This window comes from Mus caroli, chromosome 19 (assembly GCF_900094665.2).
Source record: "Mus caroli chromosome 19, CAROLI_EIJ_v1.1, whole genome shotgun sequence".
In the NCBI taxonomy this organism is placed as follows: Eukaryota; Metazoa; Chordata; class Mammalia; order Rodentia; family Muridae; genus Mus; species Mus caroli.
Window position 1 is genome coordinate 29,629,609 of NC_034588.1, and position 20,949 is coordinate 29,650,557.

At 43.1% G+C, this 20,949-nt stretch overlaps 1 protein-coding gene across 4 annotated transcripts in view; it reads left to right on the forward strand.

The window, feature by feature from the left end:
* Window positions 1–20,949, forward strand: part of Papss2 (3'-phosphoadenosine 5'-phosphosulfate synthase 2) — a 71,961-nt gene that overhangs the window by 42,022 nt on the left and 8,990 nt on the right. For 2 of the 4 annotated variants that reach the window (XM_021151270.2, XM_021151269.2), the window contains exons 4-9: window positions 700–838; window positions 1,351–1,469; window positions 1,636–1,749; window positions 3,811–3,922; window positions 8,810–8,824; window positions 14,378–14,583. In XM_021151270.2, the coding sequence (XP_021006929.1) occupies window positions 700–838; window positions 1,351–1,469; window positions 1,636–1,749; window positions 3,811–3,922; window positions 8,810–8,824; window positions 14,378–14,583 (705 nt within the window). The remainder of the gene's footprint in view (window positions 1–699; window positions 839–1,350; window positions 1,470–1,635; window positions 1,750–3,810; window positions 3,923–8,809; window positions 8,825–14,377; window positions 14,584–20,949) is intronic. The other 2 variants (XM_029472299.1, XM_029472298.1) reach the window with 1 other exon arrangement.

The window sequence follows — 20,949 nt, forward strand, 5'->3', positions numbered from 1 at the left end:
ATGTGGTCAGAGTTGAAAGAGTTGAGCAAGAACTTCCCAGTCTGTAATTTCAATCGTTTGAACAAGAATATTTAGCTAGCCCAGACAGAGCAGTCCACTGCAAAACACGGGCTTCTATGGGCTTAGAGGGGACAGAACTGACCGGGGCATCCCTGCTCCGGTCTAAAGCAGGATATTTCTAGCAAAGCCTTGCTGTGTTAAGAGCTCAGCCCTGCTCTTAGAGGAAGTTGTGTTCGGCAGCTCCCTTCAGGCAGTGTGCCTATGAGAGGGACATCTCTGGGCTTGGTGAAAGGACTCTGTCAAGTACTCACCTCCTGGTATCCCAAGGGTATTAACTTCAAGAGTACACGGTGCTTTGCCATGAAGACTCTCATTAGGAAATTTTGTCCTAATCCATTTTTCCCTTTTAACAAAATACCAGACCTGGTGATTTATAAAGATTAGAGGTTTATTCTGCACAGGACTTTGGAGGCTGCAGAACCCAAGAACATGGTATCAGCACTTTTGTTGTCTGATAAGAACCTCATACCGCATTTTATGCAAAAAAGAGCAAGTGTCAGGCTCACTCAGGCCTGGCCCTCCCCTTCCAAGCTGTCCTTGACTCTCTTCATCCTGCTTCTACTTTCCTGGTGCTGGGTTTATGGGCATCCCCCTCCACTCTTGCTCTCTTTTTATATTTTTAAACACACGATCTTTCAGGATCGTGAGAATGCCCGAAAAATCCACGAATCAGCAGGACTCCCGTTCTTTGAGATCTTTGTAGATGCGCCTTTAAATATCTGTGAAAGCCGAGACGTAAAAGGACTCTACAAACGAGCCCGAGCAGGAGAGATTAAAGGTATGAAAGTAGCTAGCAGCACCTCTGACAGTTACTGACCCTGCCAGTCTTCTGATTCTGTCTTTAGAAATCTGTCTGAAGCTACATACTCTGTCCCGGCTGCAGAAAGCACACGCTCAGTGTGTTCAGAATGGTCATGGCCTTTTAGGATTCTCTTTGAAGGAACTGTCAACCTCAGGCAGAAGGAGTGGCATTCAGAGAAAGCAGACAGATAGATGAATTCAGATTTAGGAATGAGTCTCATGGAATTTCTCCCTTCCTTTCCTTTTGTATTCTAATCAGCAGCAGCAGGCTTGGTTTCTGCCGGGTGTCATTACTAACACAAGGCTTTCCATACTGAAAATACAGCTGTATCTTTCTTATCTACAGCAAGGAGTCAAGGATGGACTGTTCAAAGTCTTAGATACAAATCACATTTTCAGCTTAACACATGAGTGCACTCTATGTTGTGCCTCTTGGGTTGACAGCATTCTTCCACAGACAGAGTATGATTTAGATCTTGTGCTCCGCAGGGTTTACAGGCATCGACTCTGATTATGAGAAACCTGAAACTCCAGAGTGTGTGCTGAAGACCAACTTGTCTTCAGTAAGCGACTGTGTGCAACAGGTGGTGGAACTTTTGCAAGAGCAGGTAGGAGGGTGGTTCTTGCCAATGTGTGCAGTGTGCATGTACGTGTTTGTGTATGTGTGTGTGTGCGTGTGTGCATGTGTGTGTGTGTGTGTGTGTTGAAAGATAATCTGAGTTTCTTTATTCCCTTGCCAATCTCAGTAACTATTGCCAACTCCGTTTCCCACAGAACATTGTACCCCACACCACCATCAAAGGCATCCACGAACTCTTTGTGCCAGAAAACAAAGTTGATCAAGTCCGAGCTGAGGCAGAGACTCTCCCATCACTATCAATTACCAAGGTAAGAGAATACAGACTGCTCAGAGACTCAGGCTTCTTAGAATCTAACATTATAAAGTATTATACAATTTCTCTTTAAAACTCAGGACTGCATGTAGCAGTCAGTTTCCTTCTTCCTTTCACCATGTATGGGGATTGAACTCAAGTTATCAGGCTTGGTGGCAAGCACCTTCAGCCCCTGGGGCATCTCGTAGGCCCGACAATTCCTTTGACCCTAAGAAATATTGAGTAAAGGTGAGTCTATGAAGACATTCCCCACCCCCTCACCTGCAACCATATTTGCATAGGACAATTTGCATAGCTCCCCTGCACCTTCATTCCTGCTGAAATGAAATTCCAGGGATCATTTGTTAGCAATGGCTGAGAAAGTTTGTCCAGAATGTAAGTGCTTCTTAGGCAAGTGTGGAAGAATACAAAGGGGAAAAAGCACTAATCTAAAACAAGAAGAGCTTCCCGCTGTGTGTCTGCTGATTCTGTTGCGATGTATACATCCATGACACCTCAGGAAGGGGTGCTGGTCCTGGCAGGATGCTTCTATAGACACAAAGTGGTCACTGTGAAGAACATGGTTTTTTTTGTGCCGTGAAATGGCAGCCACCATAGGCAAGAATAAAACAACCAACAGGTCAAAGATAAGTCTTTGGAGAAAGTTTATAGCTACAGTCGCCTCACACCTACGGAGGTGTTCTATGCATAACCTCTTGGATAAAGCAGTCATCCTCAAATATGTCCTTAGAGACCCATATCCGAGATGCAAGGCCAAGTATGGAGTCTATGTGGTACAAGATGAGCAAGAACAAGTAGTTCTTTTAGAAGCTTCCTTTGCAGATTGCACCTGCCCCACATCAGGACAATTCCAACCTGAGGAAAGGCAGAGGCAGTCAGTTGTATTGATTTCGTTGGCTGGAAGACGTGCGATGCAAGCCCAGATACTCACCTTTCAGTCTTTCTTGTGCATAAAGATGGCCAAGTCTCTTTTGCTATTTTTTTTTTTAGTTCATTATAAATTTGGAAATTTAATGAGACAGGTTAATAGGGTACTTGGTTTTGGTAATTAGGACCTCACAAATGATTTATGAATGGAGACCTCTGACTTTGTAAAATGAACCCAAGGGCCTCTATCCTCTGGGCAGACAAGTAAGCACATCAAAGCGAGTGCTCTGAGTTCCTGCATCTGAGTGGTCTGAGGGGCAGAGAACCTCAGGACCTAATGGGTGGTTCTTTGGGTCACATGGATGACAGGAAAGGTTTCAGAGCAGTGACCTGTGTGCTGAGTTTTAAAGCAGTCCATAGAGCTTCGAGGGTGGTCAAGAAGACGAAGCATAGGGCTGAGAGATGGCTCAGTGGTTAAGAGCACCGACTGCTCTTCCAAAGGTCCTGAGTTCAAATCCCAGCAACCACATGGTGGCTCACAGCCATCTGTAATGAGGTCTGGTGCATCTGAAGACAGCTGCAGTGTACTTAGATATAATAATAAATAAATCTCAAAAAAAAAAAGGCGAAGCATAGCCTCTATCATCCTCTCAGCTGGAAGTGACTGTGTGTTTCCACCACACATTGCCTTGGAGTGTTGGTAAATTGGTCCCAATTGGGGAGCAAAAGGAGATGGGCATCCTCTGTGACTCCTAGGGCCAGAGCTTAAAGGGTTTTCATACCATGATAACAACACTGACCTTTATCTTAGAGTCTGTGGCTTGCTCAGGTCAGTCAAATGATCAGTAACTGTGTCTAATGAAAAAGGACAAGACAACCAATATGGGGGGGGGGAACCAGTGAATTTTTAATTTTCTTTCCTATTATGGGAACAGTTACAGCTGAAAGTATTTAAACAATCTCAATTTGGAGTCATGTGATCGCTCTTTTATAGGAGCATTCTAACCCTGTATACACATAGCTGGCTCCTGAATGAGAGGTTCATAGAGCATGTGGGAACACTTAGGACGCAGACATCCTTCCGTCATCCTCCTGCCAACTGAGTTAAAAAGATGGAGACCTACCCTGGGGCCTGACGGCTGAGAGAGAGCCGCCATGGACACACCCCCTTGTTTTCTGTGTTTTCCAGCTGGATCTGCAGTGGGTGCAGATTCTGAGTGAAGGCTGGGCCACTCCCCTCAAAGGCTTTATGCGGGAGAAGGAGTACTTGCAAACTCTACACTTCGACACACTACTGGACGGTAGGTTTTATGTTGTCTCTTCCTGCTTATCCCATGAGAGATACAAGTTTGCACATGGGCAGGACCACTAACCTCTGGATTGAAGACCCTAGAACAGCTGTATTGATTACTGTGTGTCCCTTCTATTACATCTGTTTCCATTTTTAGAAATTTTGTTTTTCATTCTCAAAGGATTTATTATGTAAAGCCAAGTTGCTGAGAAATGAAGGCTTTACTTGAAACCATCGCAGCTCCGAGTTCCCGTGTTCTTTGCTGGGTTTTGGTATGCAGAAGCACCATTTGGGAGCATCCATGAGTTTAGATCCCATCACAGTTTACTGACTCACAAGCACCTCCCTTCCTCCACATTGCACCCATCACAAGGTGTCATGGTCCAATCCCTGCTTTCCTTGGTGGCTGCTGATCTGTCGGCGCTCGCACCCTCACACAACAGATGAAGATGGTTTCATCCTCTGAACCCTGACAAGGGAATGTGATGATAACTTCTAGACCCCGGACTAATGACTTTAGAAAAACACTGATCTGGTCCAGGTCGGAAGCGAGTGCTATTCAGAATTCTAAGCTGTTCTCTAAGACTTTCCTTCCTGGAGTCCCCTGCAGTCCTCAGACATGGATTTTTCTATTTCAAGACCGTGGGGAAATAGCTGCCAGGTAGGGAAGAAGTTCTTTAGACTCACACTGAATGTATAATCCTGGGCAAGGCTTTAGGCCTATTAGGAAGAAAAGACCAAATCAGATGCTCAGTCTTTGAAAAGATTCTCTGGGACTGAGGCTGTTGCCTAGGGAATGGCCTAGAAGCAGAATTCTAAGACAGACTAGAGCACACCTTTATCCCTCTGCTGTAACTAAGCATGCCCCACAACTGGAAGCCTTTGTTTCCGAGATTATGTACCATCAAAAGCACACTTGATTTAAGCCTAGCTTCCTGTAACAGGCACTGTTTTGTTTGATTTTTATAAAATCTCTAGAAAATACCCACTTCTCAGAGGAGGACATTGAGCTCAGAATCAATGCTCACATTTTTTTTTTCCAGAGCTGAGGACCGAACCCAGGGCCTTGAGCTTCCTAGGCAAGCGCTCTACCACTGAGCTAAATCCCCAACCCCCAATGCTCACATTTTAAAGCTTATAAGCGATGCCCCACGACCACAGTCAGAACTCCTGTCTGGTACGCCTTCTGCACCAGGCTGCTCTCCAGGTGTCCTTTCCAATGGGCTACAGAAGTTCAGGATACCCAAAGAAGGAAATACGACATTTATCTTGATATCTTGTTTTTGACACATACTAAACACGGCTGCATAAAGGACATAATGGGTTTAGCAGCCAGCCATATCAGAGAGGCTGACTATGAATGAGAGTCCAGGCTGGAGCTGTGACCACAGGGAAAAACACATTGAGAGACGAGGATTCATTCCAAAGAGTGTCTTGTACAAGAATTGTTCCAGAAAGAAAAATGCCTGAATGGCAAATAGGGCTGCTGGGATCGGTGTGGTAAAGGGTCCTTAGCCTGAGGTCCTAGACTGTACGGAAGGAATAAAGCATCTTATGTCTTCTCTTTTGAGAAAGGTATGAAAGAAAATGTTGCTGGGTTGAGGTGGTAGCTTTCGCGAGATCCTTAAGAAAGTCTCTGACTCCAAAAGATGAAGACATAGATAATCCTTCTGGATGACTGGGGCAACAGCTCTCCACTCTCTCATATCATTTCCATTTCCATTTCCTTTCGATTCTGTTTCCCTTAAGGCCCCTAACCTGACCACTTTCCCATTACTATTAGAGTCCCCGAGCTCCAAGCCCCTCTCTCTGCTTGTTCAACCTCAGTTCTTTCCAAAACCCAAACCCAAGTGTTTGTAGGAATTCCTGGTGTGTATTTCCTGTGTCCCCACATCCAGCCCAAAACTACGTGGAACTTGCTGTGTGGATCTCTGCATTCAACAGTCATTCAGACACTGAAGTTCTCAGTGCTAGTGTCCGTGAACAGAAAAATACTCACTCCCTTTGTGTCAGCCTCAGACGAGGACTCCCTAGGAGGCTGCTTATGCTTTATATCAATACGTTCATAAGCTACATGGCTCGCTCTATGCTGAGGCTCCAGCATGGATATGTTAAAGACTATGTTCCAGGCTGGATGTTTGTGCAGTTTCCATAACCCCATGCAGGTCATTTCTGGGACTTTCTATGAGGCTCACTTTGTTCTTAAAGAAATTCTCTGTTGATTGAGTCTCTGCAACTACTCTACAACTAGAGTCCACTGCACTTACATAGTCCAGGATTCAAAGATCTACATGGCTCCCAAAGCCTCCTCGGTTTTTATGTAAATTAACTGATAAAAACAGAGGGCACAGAGGGCTCAGTGGTTAAGACCACTGACTTCCAGAGGACCCATTTCTTAGCACCCACATGGCAGCCCAAAACCATCTATAGGGAATCTGATGCCCTCTTCTGGCCTTCATGGGTACTGCACACATGTGATGCACATACCTGTAGGCACGACACTCATATACATAAGGTAGAAATTTTTTTAAAAATTAAAATAAAAAATAGAGGGCATGGGTCTATAATTCAAGCCAATTTGGAGGATGAAGGAGAAGGATCACATGTTCAAAGATAGCCTCGACAAGTTAGTGAGACCCTACCTCAAAATAAAAGAGGAAAAGAAAGCCAGGGACACAGCTGTGTGGTAGAGCCCTTTCCTAGCATTGGTGAGGTCGTGGGTTCAATTCTTTGTACTGAACAAAGATATCATGGATGAGTCTCACTCTTCGTTTAGTTTTAGCCTAGCTTGAGGTAATATAATATAATTATATAATAGTATGAGCTCTGAAGCTCTGAAACCAAACCGTTCTGGATTTATGTGTCAGTGATCAGCTGTGAACCTACCTAATAAGTCAATTCACTGACATTAGATCTCTGATCTGCATGGTGGTGATGATAATGATGGTATCCACCTCTCTGGGATATTGAATGTTTCAGGAAAATGCCCAATGCAATAGTAAAGTTCCATACATGTTAGCTATTATCAGAAATGAACCCCTGCTACAGACGGTTAAAAACCTGAAATGGCTTATCTGAAGTTGTATTGGCTTGAGTCAGCCCAGATAATGTAATTAGCTAACGACAGCTCCTTACTGAGCATGTACATAGCAGGGCTCCCCTAGCTGCTGTGGACAGGGAGGGCCTGAGAAAAGAGTAGACAGGACAGCTTCTCTGCCCACATCCAATGGCAGAAATGGATTCTTGCCACATGCCACATCTCTTTAAACCAGTGCACTCTGAATTCCCCAGGCTGTGACATCTGGGGGAGGTTACTTGAGCCCAATACACTTCCCATGCCATAGTCTCCTTGAAGCCCGTGCCCGGTGTGATGGCTTTTAAACTGAGAAACACCTAAGCTCCAGAAAGTGGCACATATATCAGACTATACATAAGAAAATACACACATACACACACACACACACACACATATGAAGGCATGGAAGGTATCATTCATATAGATATTACTTCATCTTTGGTTTTTGTTTTGTTTTGTTTTGTTTTCCTGTTTTTTGTTTTTTGGGTTTTCTTTTTTTGTTTTTCAAGACAGGGTTTCTCTGTGTAGCTCTGGCTGTCCTGGAACTCACTCTGTAGACCAGGCTGGCCTCGAACTCAGAAATCCGCCTGCCTCTGCCTCCCAAGTTCTGGGATTAAAGGTGTGTGCCACCACGCCCGGCTATTACTTCATCTTTGACAGTTCATGAAGGTTTGAGTCACCATCGATACTGAAATATTTGTGTGGCCACAGCCACACAACCACTCAGCCACACAGCCACACAGTCACACAGACACACAGACACATAACCACACAGCCATGCAAAGATACAGACACACAGAAACACACAGACACATGGCTACATCTTTCTAGTTCTAAACTGTGAATCTCTTGGTTACTTACAATCTGCAAGCAACAGATGCCAATCTCACTCTGCCTCCTAATGAAGTATTTTGTTAGTTTTAATTTTCTAAAAGGTTCCCATTTTACCCTGAATTTAAAAATACAATTCAGTCTATTTAGTACAAAACTAAAAGAAAATAGAATAATACAAAAACAAAGTTCCTGCAAAGCAACCGTGCTTGTGGTATTTATGGGTTTCTATTTCACATCAATGTCTTCTCTTATTTCCCCTCTCACTGGAAATATGGTTTCAGGGTTGTCACGGGCCCTCCTAGAAGAAATGTCCCGTGTGCTGTTGGGTGTTGGGATAAAGAGAACTCCATTATTTAAAGTCTTCATCAGCTAACTTTCCAAGGCAGGGATGCAGGTCCCCGCATATACCGCCAGTATTTACTAAGCACCCACAACTAGAGTTTGAGGTAGGTTATCCATTCAACCTGAATGAAGATGTTTTAGTCTCTATAAGGTAAAAAGTGTTACCAAGGGCGGGAATCTCACCTGAAGCTTGCATTCAAATACAGGTTCTGATGACCCCAACACTTGTGTTTACTTCCCTGGGCTATCAGGTCCTCTAAACCTCCGGCTCCTACATTCTACAGTTGTTTCTGACTATGTGTTCTCCCAAAGCCTGGTTTGGAAACCATTTAGCAGGACTGCTGAAATTAAAAGCGTGACGAACATGTGTTATAATTATTTCAAACAGATAATCCGTTGAACAATGTTTTTAGAATGCACACACACAAAAATAGTATTGGTGTCATGTGCCTGTTTTTAAAAATAGCATAAGAAGGAACTGAAAAGATGTGCGTGTTGCCTGTGTGAAGTGTCATAATAGGAATTTGTTCATTGACATTGTTACTTAAAGATTTTTGTAAAAAAAAAAAAAAAAGAAAAAAGAAAAAGAAAAAGATTTTCGTGGTGGAGTGCTGAAAAATGTCTCTTGTGTTTATATTTCTCTAGGCGTGGTTCCCAGTGGTATGTACTTCACTTTCCAAGTAGTTAAATTATTGTAATTAGATATGTCATATTAATTTTTTTTAATTATTAAGGATAATTTTTTTAAGAATCCAAATTACCAGTTGGAATTGCTCAGTTCATAATCCAACCAGTTACAGTAAAATCATACCACATTTTTCTGTTTATTCAAGTACAAACAACAGGAAATTTCTGGATCAGATGAAATTGTTTTATTTGTAGTGTTGAGTTTGGCTGACATCAGCAAACATGTTTCTAAGTTACCACTGCACACTTTGTCCCTGAGTTCTTTTGAATTTATGATCGTCTAATGAGTTCTGGTTCCCTCTAAGTTCCAGAAATTTGAAATTAAAATTTTCTATCACACTTACAAAACCTTTTTAGACAGTGAAGAAATCCATTTTAGATTTCATTTAAAGTAAATGTATCCGGTTGGACTATGTACGATCGTTCCTTGTTTGTTTGCAAGTCTGATTATGCATGGACTTAATTGCAAGCTATAGTAATTGATGGTTACAGAACTAAAAATATACCCTCACCGGGACTATAAATTTCCACATTGTATCAGAATGAGGTAAAATTCCAAATATATCATTTGTCTCAGAGATCATTTTTATCATCTTTTTTCCTTTAAAAGGCCAAATTATGCAATAAAGATTAATTTTATTTTTTTGGAAAGAAAATGTCTAAGCAGCCAATAAGTAGATCTACGATGCTGAAGAGAAAAGACCTGACAATTGTTTAAAGCAAAAGAAAAATAATCCAATTAGACAGGAAATTATCTGTTGGGTTTCCTATGGTTAAAACAACAATACTCTTCCAAAAACAAGATTAAAACATAATGGACCAGTCAAGGGAACTCTCAACAGAGCTGAAACACATGAAGGGAACGGCCAAAGGCTCAAGGAATGTCTGAAGCCACAGAGGATGCTCAGCTAGCTCAGCTGTAGCATAGGCTTATGTGTAAAAACAAACCGGAGAGCCTGGAGAGATGGCTCAGTGGTTAAGTGCATTTGTAGCTCTTGCAAAGGACCGGGACTTGGTTCCTAGCAACCACGTGGCAGCTCCCAACCATTTCTAACTCCAGTTCCAGGGAAGCTGACTCCCTCCTCTGGCCTCCTTGAGCACTGTACATACATGGTATGCAGGCAAAACACCCAGGCACATAAAATTTTAAGTGTCTTGTCTTGTTTTGTTTTCTAAGTAGAAAAGACGCTGTAGACAAGATTTTGTGGTTAAGAGCATGTTCTGCTCTTACAGAGGATGGGAGTTGGATTCCCAGAGCCCATGTTGGCCATCTCACAACCATCTGTAACTCTAGCTCCAGGGGAATCCAATGAATGCCTCCGACTACCATGAACATGAACACTCACCTGCCCTTACCACACACAGATACATATAATTTAAAAATAAGTCTTTTAAAACAATGTAGAGAAAAGGCTGGGACTGTAATTAAGGTAGACCGCTTGCCTCCTGTGTATGAAGCCCTGAGTTCAATCCCCACCAATGTCACAAACAAACAAATATACATACAAACATACATACATACATACATACATACATACATACATACATACAAAAAGCCAAGAGCAGAGGAAGAAGCTAGAGAACCACATTAGGCACGTCCACGCCCACACAGCTTTGCAGTCCTTGGCATATAGGAGCAGTTGGTATTATTACTTAGCAAGAGTCCTGTCCATGTGAGACCACAGGTAAGTCTTTTATCTCAAAAAGAGGGAGAGTTCCCCATCACTGTGGGTGTTCACTAAGCCCAGTCTGCAGCTGAAAAACAACGTGTCCTTGGGACATCAGTGTTGCTGGCGTGCTGCAGGCACGGCTAGGCTTCCTGATAGCCCTTTGACCTTTGCTTTGCAGTTTGCTTTCCCTCCGTCTAGTCAAGCCTGTATAATCAGAACGGAGCATGGTGGCCTCTCTCAGTGGTGTCCTCAGTATGCAACCTACAGAGAGCATGATTTCTCCTTAGGACTGGAGCATCCCTGAATGTGTCACCCTTTGTTAGCTCCCCCTTTCCTGGTAGTCTTGGTTGTGGTTCTATTAATACTTTACAGCTGGGTTTCCCCAGCAACCTGGGGAGCTACACTCTGCTACCTCGTTCTTTTATCAAGAAAGCCCCACTTTGAGTTTGGTGTTCGCTGCAAAGGGGCTGGGTGCTCCTGCTTCCAGTGGTCTTTGGAAGAAAGTCACTTAGACAACAAAATCTTCCTGCGCGGTATCTAATCTGCAGTCTGTAAAGGTATTGACTGTATACCACAGGCTTTTATGACAGACTTGAGTCTGAGCTGCTGGCAGCTGCCGTTGGTACCTGGGACGTTCTTTTAGGTCTTACTAACTTGAGAGAGTTGGGGAGGACAAAGTGATATCCCTGCAACTGGGCTTCATAGCTGCCAAGGAGTTTTATGTCCCACATGAGAACAACACAGACCTTTACCTGTCAGAAGCATTCTAAAGTATTTGACATCTGGAGACTTCATTGACTCACATTATCTCGCACCCACAAATAAGACAAGTGTATTCTCTATCCCGGGAGGATGTCCTCTTTGTTCGTCCCTCCCATTGGCTTCCAAACCCTGATCTCACTCCGGGTCTTTCATGTTACACATCAAACCAAGGCCCTTATTTTTTTATCTGTACGTACAGCCGAGAGAGACAGTCAAGTTAGAACGTTAAGCATGCAAGCAAAAGGGAGACAAAAGGAAACAGTCTTATAATTTTCACACTAAAAAATCATCATTAAGAAATGAGAGCCAGTTTTTTAAGTTTCAAACCAGAAAGCAATTACATCTTTTTAACCATTTTATCTAAAAATTCTTCAAAATGTTCATACTTCTTAGAGGGTCTGGGAGTGGAGTTTGAGATAGTCTCAGCCTAGGCTAGGCTCAAACTCACTATTATAGTGCAGGATGCTCTGAAGTCCTGATAATCTATCCTATCTCTACCCCCAATGCTGGGCTTACAAGCAGGCATGGTTACTACACATGGCTACTGTTCATATTAAAACAACACAACAAATCCTTCGCTGGACCTAGTGGTACAGGCCTGTGTTCCCAGTACTTAAGATCTATCAGCAGTTCAAGGTCATCCTAGCCTATTAGTTCTAGGGCAGCCTGGGCTACAAGAAACTCTTTTTCAAAATCAAAACAAAAACAACTAAATAAGCTCCACAATTTTTAAAGCCTCTTATTCACTCACATGACACATAAAAATTGTTTAAGTTGGAACCTCATTGATGCCCTGCTTGCCTAGCATGTGAAAGGCCTTATAGATTTAACAATCTACAGCTCCACTAAAACAAACAAACAAACAAACGTACACACAGAAACACACACACATATATATACACACATATGCAAATATACACATACATGTACACATATATACACACACATTTGCATACATACATACATACATACATACACAAACACACCACATATGCACACACATACACACACCCCTCATAAGGAAACTTGAGACACCTCTAGGATGTCTATAGTGAGAAACCTCTTTGAATTTGTATTTTTTTAAACTTATTTTAAATGATTTGTCTATGTGTGAGCATATGCACATGAGTCCAGCAGCCCACAGACGCCAGAAGCACCTGATTATCTGGAGCTGGAGATATAAGCATGCCGAGCTGCCTGCTAGGGTCCTCTGCAAGAGCAGGATGTGTCCTTAATAGTTGAACCATGTCTGCAGCACCCTACTTTTTTAGTTTGTTTGTTTGTTTTGAGAAAGGGTAACTAATACTATATTTTACATTAGATAGATAGATAGATAGATAGATAGATAGATAGATACAGACATAGACATAGACATAGACATAGACATAGACATAGACATAGACATAGACATAGACATAGACATAGACATAGACATAGACATAGACATCAGTGCTCTCCAGAGAAACAACCAAGAGAGAGAAAGAGGGGGAGGAGGAGGGAAGAGGTGGAAGGATGGGGAGGAAGAAGGAAAGGGTGAGAGTGTGTGCCTGTGCATGCATGTTTTCATTGGCTCATGTGATTATGAAGCCTAACGGGTTTAAAATCTGAAAGGCCAGGGAGAGGTGCAATTTCAGTGCAAGGCTATTCTGCTACCTGAATCGCCTCTTCTGGGGAAATGGGTCTTTTTTTCAATCCTTTCACTGATTGGATGAGACCCACTGACTTAAATGTCAATGTCATCTAAAAGTAAAATCCACACAAACAACTGGGAATATTTGCTCAAATGTCTGGCTACCATGGCCCAGCCACATCGGCACAGAAAGTTAACTGCCAGTTCTTCCGTCTGGTGTTTGCAAAGCTGTTGACATGTTATGAAGATGTAGCTTCTGAGTTATATGCAGAGGAATTAGAGCAGCTAGCTTCCTCTACATTTCTGTTAAAGTGAGAAACTCAGCAGAGGTAAGAAGGTCTTGCTTGCTAGAGAAAGTACACACTTAGGAAAGTTCAGTAAGTGGCTTTGTACCATTTTTCACTTTCATGTTCTTTTTAAAAGATTTCTTTATTTTTATTATACATGTATGGGTGTTTTGCCTGCTTGTATGTCAGTGCACAGGACTGCAATGCCTTAGAGATGCCAAAAGGGGACACCTGACCCTCATGAAATGGAGTTACAACTGGTTGTGAGCTATTGTGTAGGTGCTGGGAACCAAATCTGTTTCCTCTGCAAGAACGGCAAGTGCTCCTAACCATGGAACAGCTCTCCAAGCCCTACAGCCATGGCTTTTTTGAGTGATGGTTTTTACTGTAGCTGAACTAGCAAGACTGTTATCCCCAGAGAAGTGAGCTTAATAATCCCTTAACAACATTTGAAGATAGAGCTTCATCTGGACTAGAGTAGCCATCAAGGGGCTGCTTGTCCAGGGTGTGAACTCAGATTTTGTTCCCCTTTCTTTTCAGTTCAGTTATGTCGGCAACGCCAAACACTGACACAGCTTCATTTCCGAGAACAAGAAGAGCTTTCGGTTTGGCCAGTCTTTTGTTTTGTTTCATTAGTTTTTTACAGACTAAGCTTTGGGCTGGAGAGATGACTCAGTGGTATAAGAGTATTAGCTCTTCTTCCGGAGGACCCAAGTTCAGTTCTGAGCATCCATGTTAGGAGGCTCACATCTGTCTATAACTCTAGCTCTGGGGGACCTGAAACCCTCTTCTAGTCTCTGGGTGCACCTATATGCATAATACATATGTGTGTGCATGCGCACATGTGCACACACACACTCCTAAATAAATAAATAATCTTAACAACAACAAAAGACTTCACTCTTGATAGTGCAGTAAGATTAGCGCCAAAGTTTTAAAAGGCAATCTAGGCAAGTTATCTCCATCTTGTCCTCAAAGCTAGGTCACTTACTGAGGCAATTTACATCAGGAATTGGTCAAGACACTCCTACCAGTCCTAAAGAAACCAGAGCAGCCTGTCTCTGTTGGCCTTGGGTCAGAAGAGGCTTGGAAGGAGGACTGTGCACATCTTAGCCATCCCTGAAGAATGCCTCACGTGGAATATGACACTCATGCCTTATGGGGGGTCTTTCTGCAGATGGAGTCATCAACATGAGCATTCCCATTGTATTGCCCGTTTCTGCGGATGACAAGGCCCGGCTCGAAGGGTGCAGCAAATTTGCCCTGGTGTACGAAGGTCGGAGGGTCGCTCTATTACAGGACCCTGAATTCTATGAACATAGGAAAGAGGAGCGTTGTTCTCGTGTGTGGGGAACAGCCACTGCAAAGCACCCCCATATCAAAGTAAGTACAAAACCTTTGCAAGGACTTAAAAAAAAAAACCACTTTTGTGTCTGTAGGTTTCGGGTAGGGAGGTACACTTGTATTTATAGGTGTATTATTGCATGTGTGTCAGAGGTCAGAGGACAACCTTGGGTATCATTTCTTAGGGTATGTGCCTTCAACCTTCGGTTTGAGACAGGGTCTCTTACAGGCCTGGTGCTTTGCCAGACAGGCTTGACTAACCCACCAGGGAGCTTTCTAGCATCTTCTTGTCACTTCCTCTCACCTCTCCATCACTGAGACCACGTGCATGGCTTTTGACATGCATTCTAGGGGATCAGAACTCAGGTCCTCATACTTACGAGGCAAATACTTGACTAACTGAACCATCATTCCAAGTAGAAATTCTGTGTTTGTTACTTATGTGTACATATGTAATATATGTTCATGTGTATGCACATGTGCATGAGCGTGTATATGCCTGTACGAATGCACGTGGAGGCCAGAGAACAACGTAGGGTATTGTCCTCAACTGCTCCCTACCAGATGGTTTGAGTCAGTGGCTCTCACTGAACCCAGAGCTCCCCAGTTTGGTTAAGCTAGCTGGCCAGCAAACTCCAGGATGTGACCCTCTCGGCCTCTCAGGGCCTGGAGGACGACCATGTGTCTCTGCACCCAGATTTTTACATGCATTCTGGCAATCTAAACTCAGGTCCTTCCTCATGTCATGTTTATGTAGCAAGACCTTTATTGCCTAAGCCATCTCCCCAAATTCATGGTTGAGTAAAGAAGTGTTGTGGTGGTTTTGTTTGGTTTGGTTTTGTGTCCTGAAGCCAGGTATGATGGTAAAACCCATAAAGCCCAACACTACAGCTCAAGAGGCAAGAGCAGCAGTTAGCAGTTAAATAGCTAGTTTGCTAGTTTAAGGCTACAGAAGACTACATCCAAAAGCAACACAAGCCCCATCCCCACCCCCTGAAAGTGCATAAGGACCACACATAAAGAACCCAAGCAACCCCTGAAAAGAACTCAGAGCTCATGTCCTGTGGCCAGCGAACGGGAGTCAATGACATCTTTCAATAAACACAGACCAGTACACATGGTGGCTAAGTTCCAAGAAGATGCTACATCGTCATCAGGGGCTGTTCATCTGACCAGGGTGAATGCTCCTCCCTAAAGCCAGATCAGATTCCTCAGCGGACTTCTAATGGCAGCAGCTGGTGACACAGTGGTAGTGAGGAGCTAGCAAGGGGGTCACTGGATAGAGGCCACTTCCTGTACAGCTTTGTGAAACTGAATGCAAACCCATTCTTTATCAGAGACCCAGGCATCCGGGTGGAAGTGAAGAGAGATACTACTAATCTAATTTGACTTCTTCGCTTCCCCAGCTTGGTTAGCTTTCAAGCTCATGGGTAACACCAATGAGCAGTCAAGCCCCAGAGGGCTCCCAAGGACCTTGTGATAGACAAAGCACACTGTCCTTCATTTGTCTTCTTGCAAAATGATGAGGCCAAAATATATTGAAAAGCATTTCCAGCCCTATGACCTTGAAGAAAAATTACATTTATTTTTCGGTTGTGAAATGTTACAAGATAGGAAAGACATGCTCAAGGCCCAGTGAGCAGCCCCTGGAGCCTCCTTACTCTGAACAGAAAAAGCTCAAAGAGCAAAGGAAGCAGCTCTTCCACTTACTGGACACAACCCTCAGCCTTCAAGATAAACCTCTCCGCATGCACAGACAGGTCAGAGTCATCTGAGACGTTCTCCCTCTGAGTCTGGCAGAAGATCTTTGAGATAGCTGCTCCAGGAATATGACATTCGGGCCTTCAATTACATTTCTGACCATTTCTTTTATGATTGTAATCACAAAGGTTTGGGACTGTATCTTTCTTCAGTGGCCTGAAGAATAACGGCCTATCATTATCTCTGCTCAAAGATTTCTCCTCTTTAGGTTTAACCCACATGACCTACACCCAAGACATAAAGCTAACCTCAGAGAATGCTTACGGGGAATTTGAGTGGCTTTTTTTTCCATCTTGTCTTGTAATATATATCAGCTGTTACAGTCAGTTTCTTAGAAGCCAAGGAGATTGGTGGTGTGCCCTGTGTCTTTGACAGTATTGTCAGTGACTCTACACTACTGGTCATTAGAGGAGCTAATGATAAAAAACAGGTCACAGATAACCAGAGAGAAAGCATTCACCCCACACCCATTACACTGGGGTTGCCTAAAGGCACATTTGGCAAGGAAACAGCACATGAGTTTTACTGGGTAGAAGAATTCTTATTTAACACACTTAACTCATCCTAATACTTTAACATAGTTTTTTTTTTTTTTTTAAACACAAAATCTCTTAATGGAACTGTGGCCCTCGTGCTTTCAAATGGCACTGGGAATGTTGGCAGAGAATTGTCAGTTAGCCAGGCAATGACCTGCCTCTGTTCCACAGCTCCCTGACTATGGTTACTCCTGAGCTGTCTTAGAGTTCTACTGCTGTAAAGAACTTCATGACCATGGCAGTTCTTATAAAGAAAAGCATTTCACTGGGGCTGGCTTATAGTTTCAGAGGTTTAGATTACTGTAGTCATGGTGGGGAGAATGGCAACGTGCCGGCAGACATGGTGCTGGAGAAGCTGAGAATTCTACATCCAGATCTGCGGGTAGCAAGGAGAGAGACATTGGGCCTGGCTTGAGCTTTTGAAACTCCAAAGCCTACCCCAATGACATACTTCCTCCAACAAGGTCACACCTCATAATCCCTGTTAAGTAGCACTACTCCTTAATGACCAAACACTCAAATATATAAATTTTGATAGGGACCATTCCCAATCAAACCATCACATGCCCCTTCTACTCAAGGAGTCTCAGAGTCATAAAGTACAGAACCAAACGGCATAATTTCAGGGTCACTGTGAGGAACAGCTAGAATGTATGGAAGTAATACTTAGAGGAAACCCATGATCATGGTGTTCTGTTTTACCAACCAATAATTTTTCTCACAGTTCTCTAGTTAAGTAAATAAAAATGATCGCTCTTGTTTTAAAGACATAGAAATCAGGAGAGCAAAGTACGTCTTCCCAATGAAAGGCAGGAGCAGAGGTTTTTGTCCATATGAAGACCAGATGGACAGCAAGTTCAATCGAATCACTAAAGAATTGTGCAGATTATGCCAGTCATAATGGCTCATACTTTGATTCCAGCACCAGAGAGGCTACAGCATCATGAGGAGCCCATCATGGGCCATATCACCAGACCCTATCTTAAATAACCCAGATGAGGTCTCCCAGATTCTGGCTTGATTGGCTTGGGGTCAGGTTGGTCCTGGGGAGTTTGAAGCTGACCATGATTTGCATATGCTATGAGTATTGAGAAAGCCTTGGTTACAAAACGATTGAGAGCTTTATCTAGATGTGTCTTGGAAGTGCTTCAGACTCAGCATGTCAACCTCTCCCTAGCCTCATTCTTCCTCAAGTCTCCTACCTGGAAGCTCCATATGTATCCATTTAACCTGTAAACAAAACCGACACGCCATTGTGACTTGTTCTTTCCCTTTCCTATTCAATTATCAAGTTCTGGCAACTCTTGCAAGTATTACTCAAATATATTAATTCACTCCTGTTCCAGTTTGGGCCAGATTTCACATCCATTGTTTCCTGTTTATGTGTCCCTAATCCACTGTCTATTCTTTGGCCAGCGTAAACAGTTCAACCTTTATTTGGGATCCCTTTCACAAAGATTTACCTGTGGGTGCCTGTAGCAGCAGCACCCACACACTACTTCTCTAGACACTCCAGAGCTGGTCATTACATCATGCTAGTTCCTTCCACTCCCACAGCATCATCTTATTCCCTCTTTTCTGAAGTCAGTCCTACCTTGACTCCTAGGTACGACTCAGTGGCCTAATACCTATAGCAGGCAATACTGAGGGTGGTGCTAAAATATCAGCCTGGGGACCACTGATGAGAGCCAGTGGATGTGGTAGAAAAGAAAGCTTGGTTTTCTCAAGTTCCATATTTAGGTCCTGACTTTGGTACAATAGCTGCATGCACCTTGACTCTACCACCTCATTTCTGCAAAGTGGCCTTCTTATCTGAAAGCAAAGATGTTAAACTTGCAAGATCTTCAAGCCCCACTAATATTGCCAAGTGTCTCAACTCACCAGCTTCCAGTAATGACACAGAGACTTATATTTATTTATGAATGCTTAGGTCTTGTAGCTTGGGCTCTTCTCAATTAGTTCATATAACTTAATTAACCCATTTATTTTAATCCATGTTCTGTGACTCGAGCCATTACCTTTCCTGCCGTCCTACCTTCTGTTCCTTCCTCTATGTTTGACTTGTCCCATGCCTGATTCGTTCCCAGAGTTTCTATCTCTGCCCAGGTGTGCCACCGTTCCTCTCCTGCCCTACTATAGGCCATCAGCTCTTTATGAAACTAATTAGAAGTGATAGAGAAGGCAGGTGATGCTTCATGAAAATGACAGTACCAAAGTCCAGACAGTACTCAGCTCTGCTGGTACAGAAATCAATGTTTGAAATACTGAAAAGACAACCTTTACACCGTGCACAGGATTATTCCAACACTTGAAGCCTTCGTCAGATGGCTTGGAAAGGAGTAGGTAATTCTTAGCTATACTCACGTTCCAGACCCTCCTTCCCGGGAGCAGGACACAGTTCTAGGGATGGCCAGAGCAACTTACACACACGGCTACCTTGAGAGTTGTTCCCCCACTCCAGAGATAACAGGAGACAGTTTCAGCATCAATCTTCGCAAACATGCTTTACACTGGGTGGTGATCAAAGTCACTCTTGGGTTCATCAAGACAGCAGCCTATTGTAGGGTTGACCCTTAGAATCACAAGACCCTATCTTAAATAACCCAGACGAGGTCTCCCAGATTCTGGCTTGATTGTTACGGAACTCCTTGGCATTTGGGTCAACTTTTTCAAAGTTTTCTTTAAGCAGTGAGGACAAAACCATGTATAGTATTTGTATTTGAAAATATCAGTATACAATGTTTGCCTGAGGGTAGAGATTAAAAAGGAGGCCATGAAAACAGAGCCAAACCCATTGCACCATTACCTCCAGGGTTTCTCAAACTCAGCACCATGTCCTTTTGTTGTTATTGTGAAGGCTATTTGTACCAGGTCTGGAGGAGTTTTCTGTTCTTTTTAGATATGTGATAACTTCGTAGCCCAGGCTGTATTCAAACTCCAATCTCCTGCCTTGGCCCCGTGAGTGCTGGTGTTATAGGCATGAGCCACTACATCCAGGTTGTAACAATGGCCCCTGGTGATGTAATATGATTTGGAACAGTCATCCTGTAGAGAGATTATTTTCCCCCTATTTTTTAGTTCAAGGAAACTTTTCAGTTCATGGTACTCCCAGCTTTCTACTTTTGTTTTTGTAGTATGTGCTTTGGGTGCTATATTCAAAAAGTCACTGCCAACGCCAATGTCACAAAGCTTTGTTCCCTTTATTTTCTTAAGCATTTTCTAATTGTAATCCATCCTAACTTTTGTGCATGGGATACACTTCTTCCTTTTGTGTCTCGTCTCCTCAACATTTGTTCAACAGTCTGTCTTTCCCCCAGAGTTATCTTAGCATCCTTGCCAGAGATCTTTGAGAAGACGGGGTTTCAGCAATTCGTCTTTCTTGGACTGTATACATGGATTTTTTGTTCCACTTTGTTGCTCAATGGATTCTCTTCTATTTAATTGGGTATAAACGAAGGAGGCTGCATCTGGGGTTAAATGTCCATGGAAATTATGCTAAACAATAATGACCTGGTAGGAAAACAGTACAAAACTTATCCTGAAGGTTTCTGTTTGGGAGTTCTATTGAGAATAATATAAAATATATTGGATGGTGTTAGGGATGTGCCAGCAGAGGTTCTCAAAGCATGGTCCACAGAACTCTAGCAATACTCAAGACTTAGCAGAAAACTCCCAAGTGCAGAACCAGGTATCAGTGTTATGTTTTTTCCCAGTGTTGCTATTGGCATGGCTGGTACAAAGCAATAAAAGGCAAACTGCTGGTGCCTCATCCGGTTATCACAATTGTACTAAGAAACCACTAGCTTCACTGGAAGTCATTCTTTATGATGCTGAAAAAAAAAATGGGGCTGGAGAGATGGCTTAGTGATTAAGAGCACTGATTGCTCTTCCGAAGGTCCTGAGTTCAAATCCCAGCAACCCAACGGGGAAAAAAAAAAAAAAGCTAAAGAAGGGAAAAGTGGTCAACCTCATATTGCCCGGCGGTGGTGGCACACGCCTTTAATCCCAACACTTGGGAGGCAGAGGCAGGTGGATTTCTGAGTTCGAGGCCAGCCTGGTCTACAAAATGAGTTCTAGGACAGCCAGGGCTACACAGAGAAACCCTGTC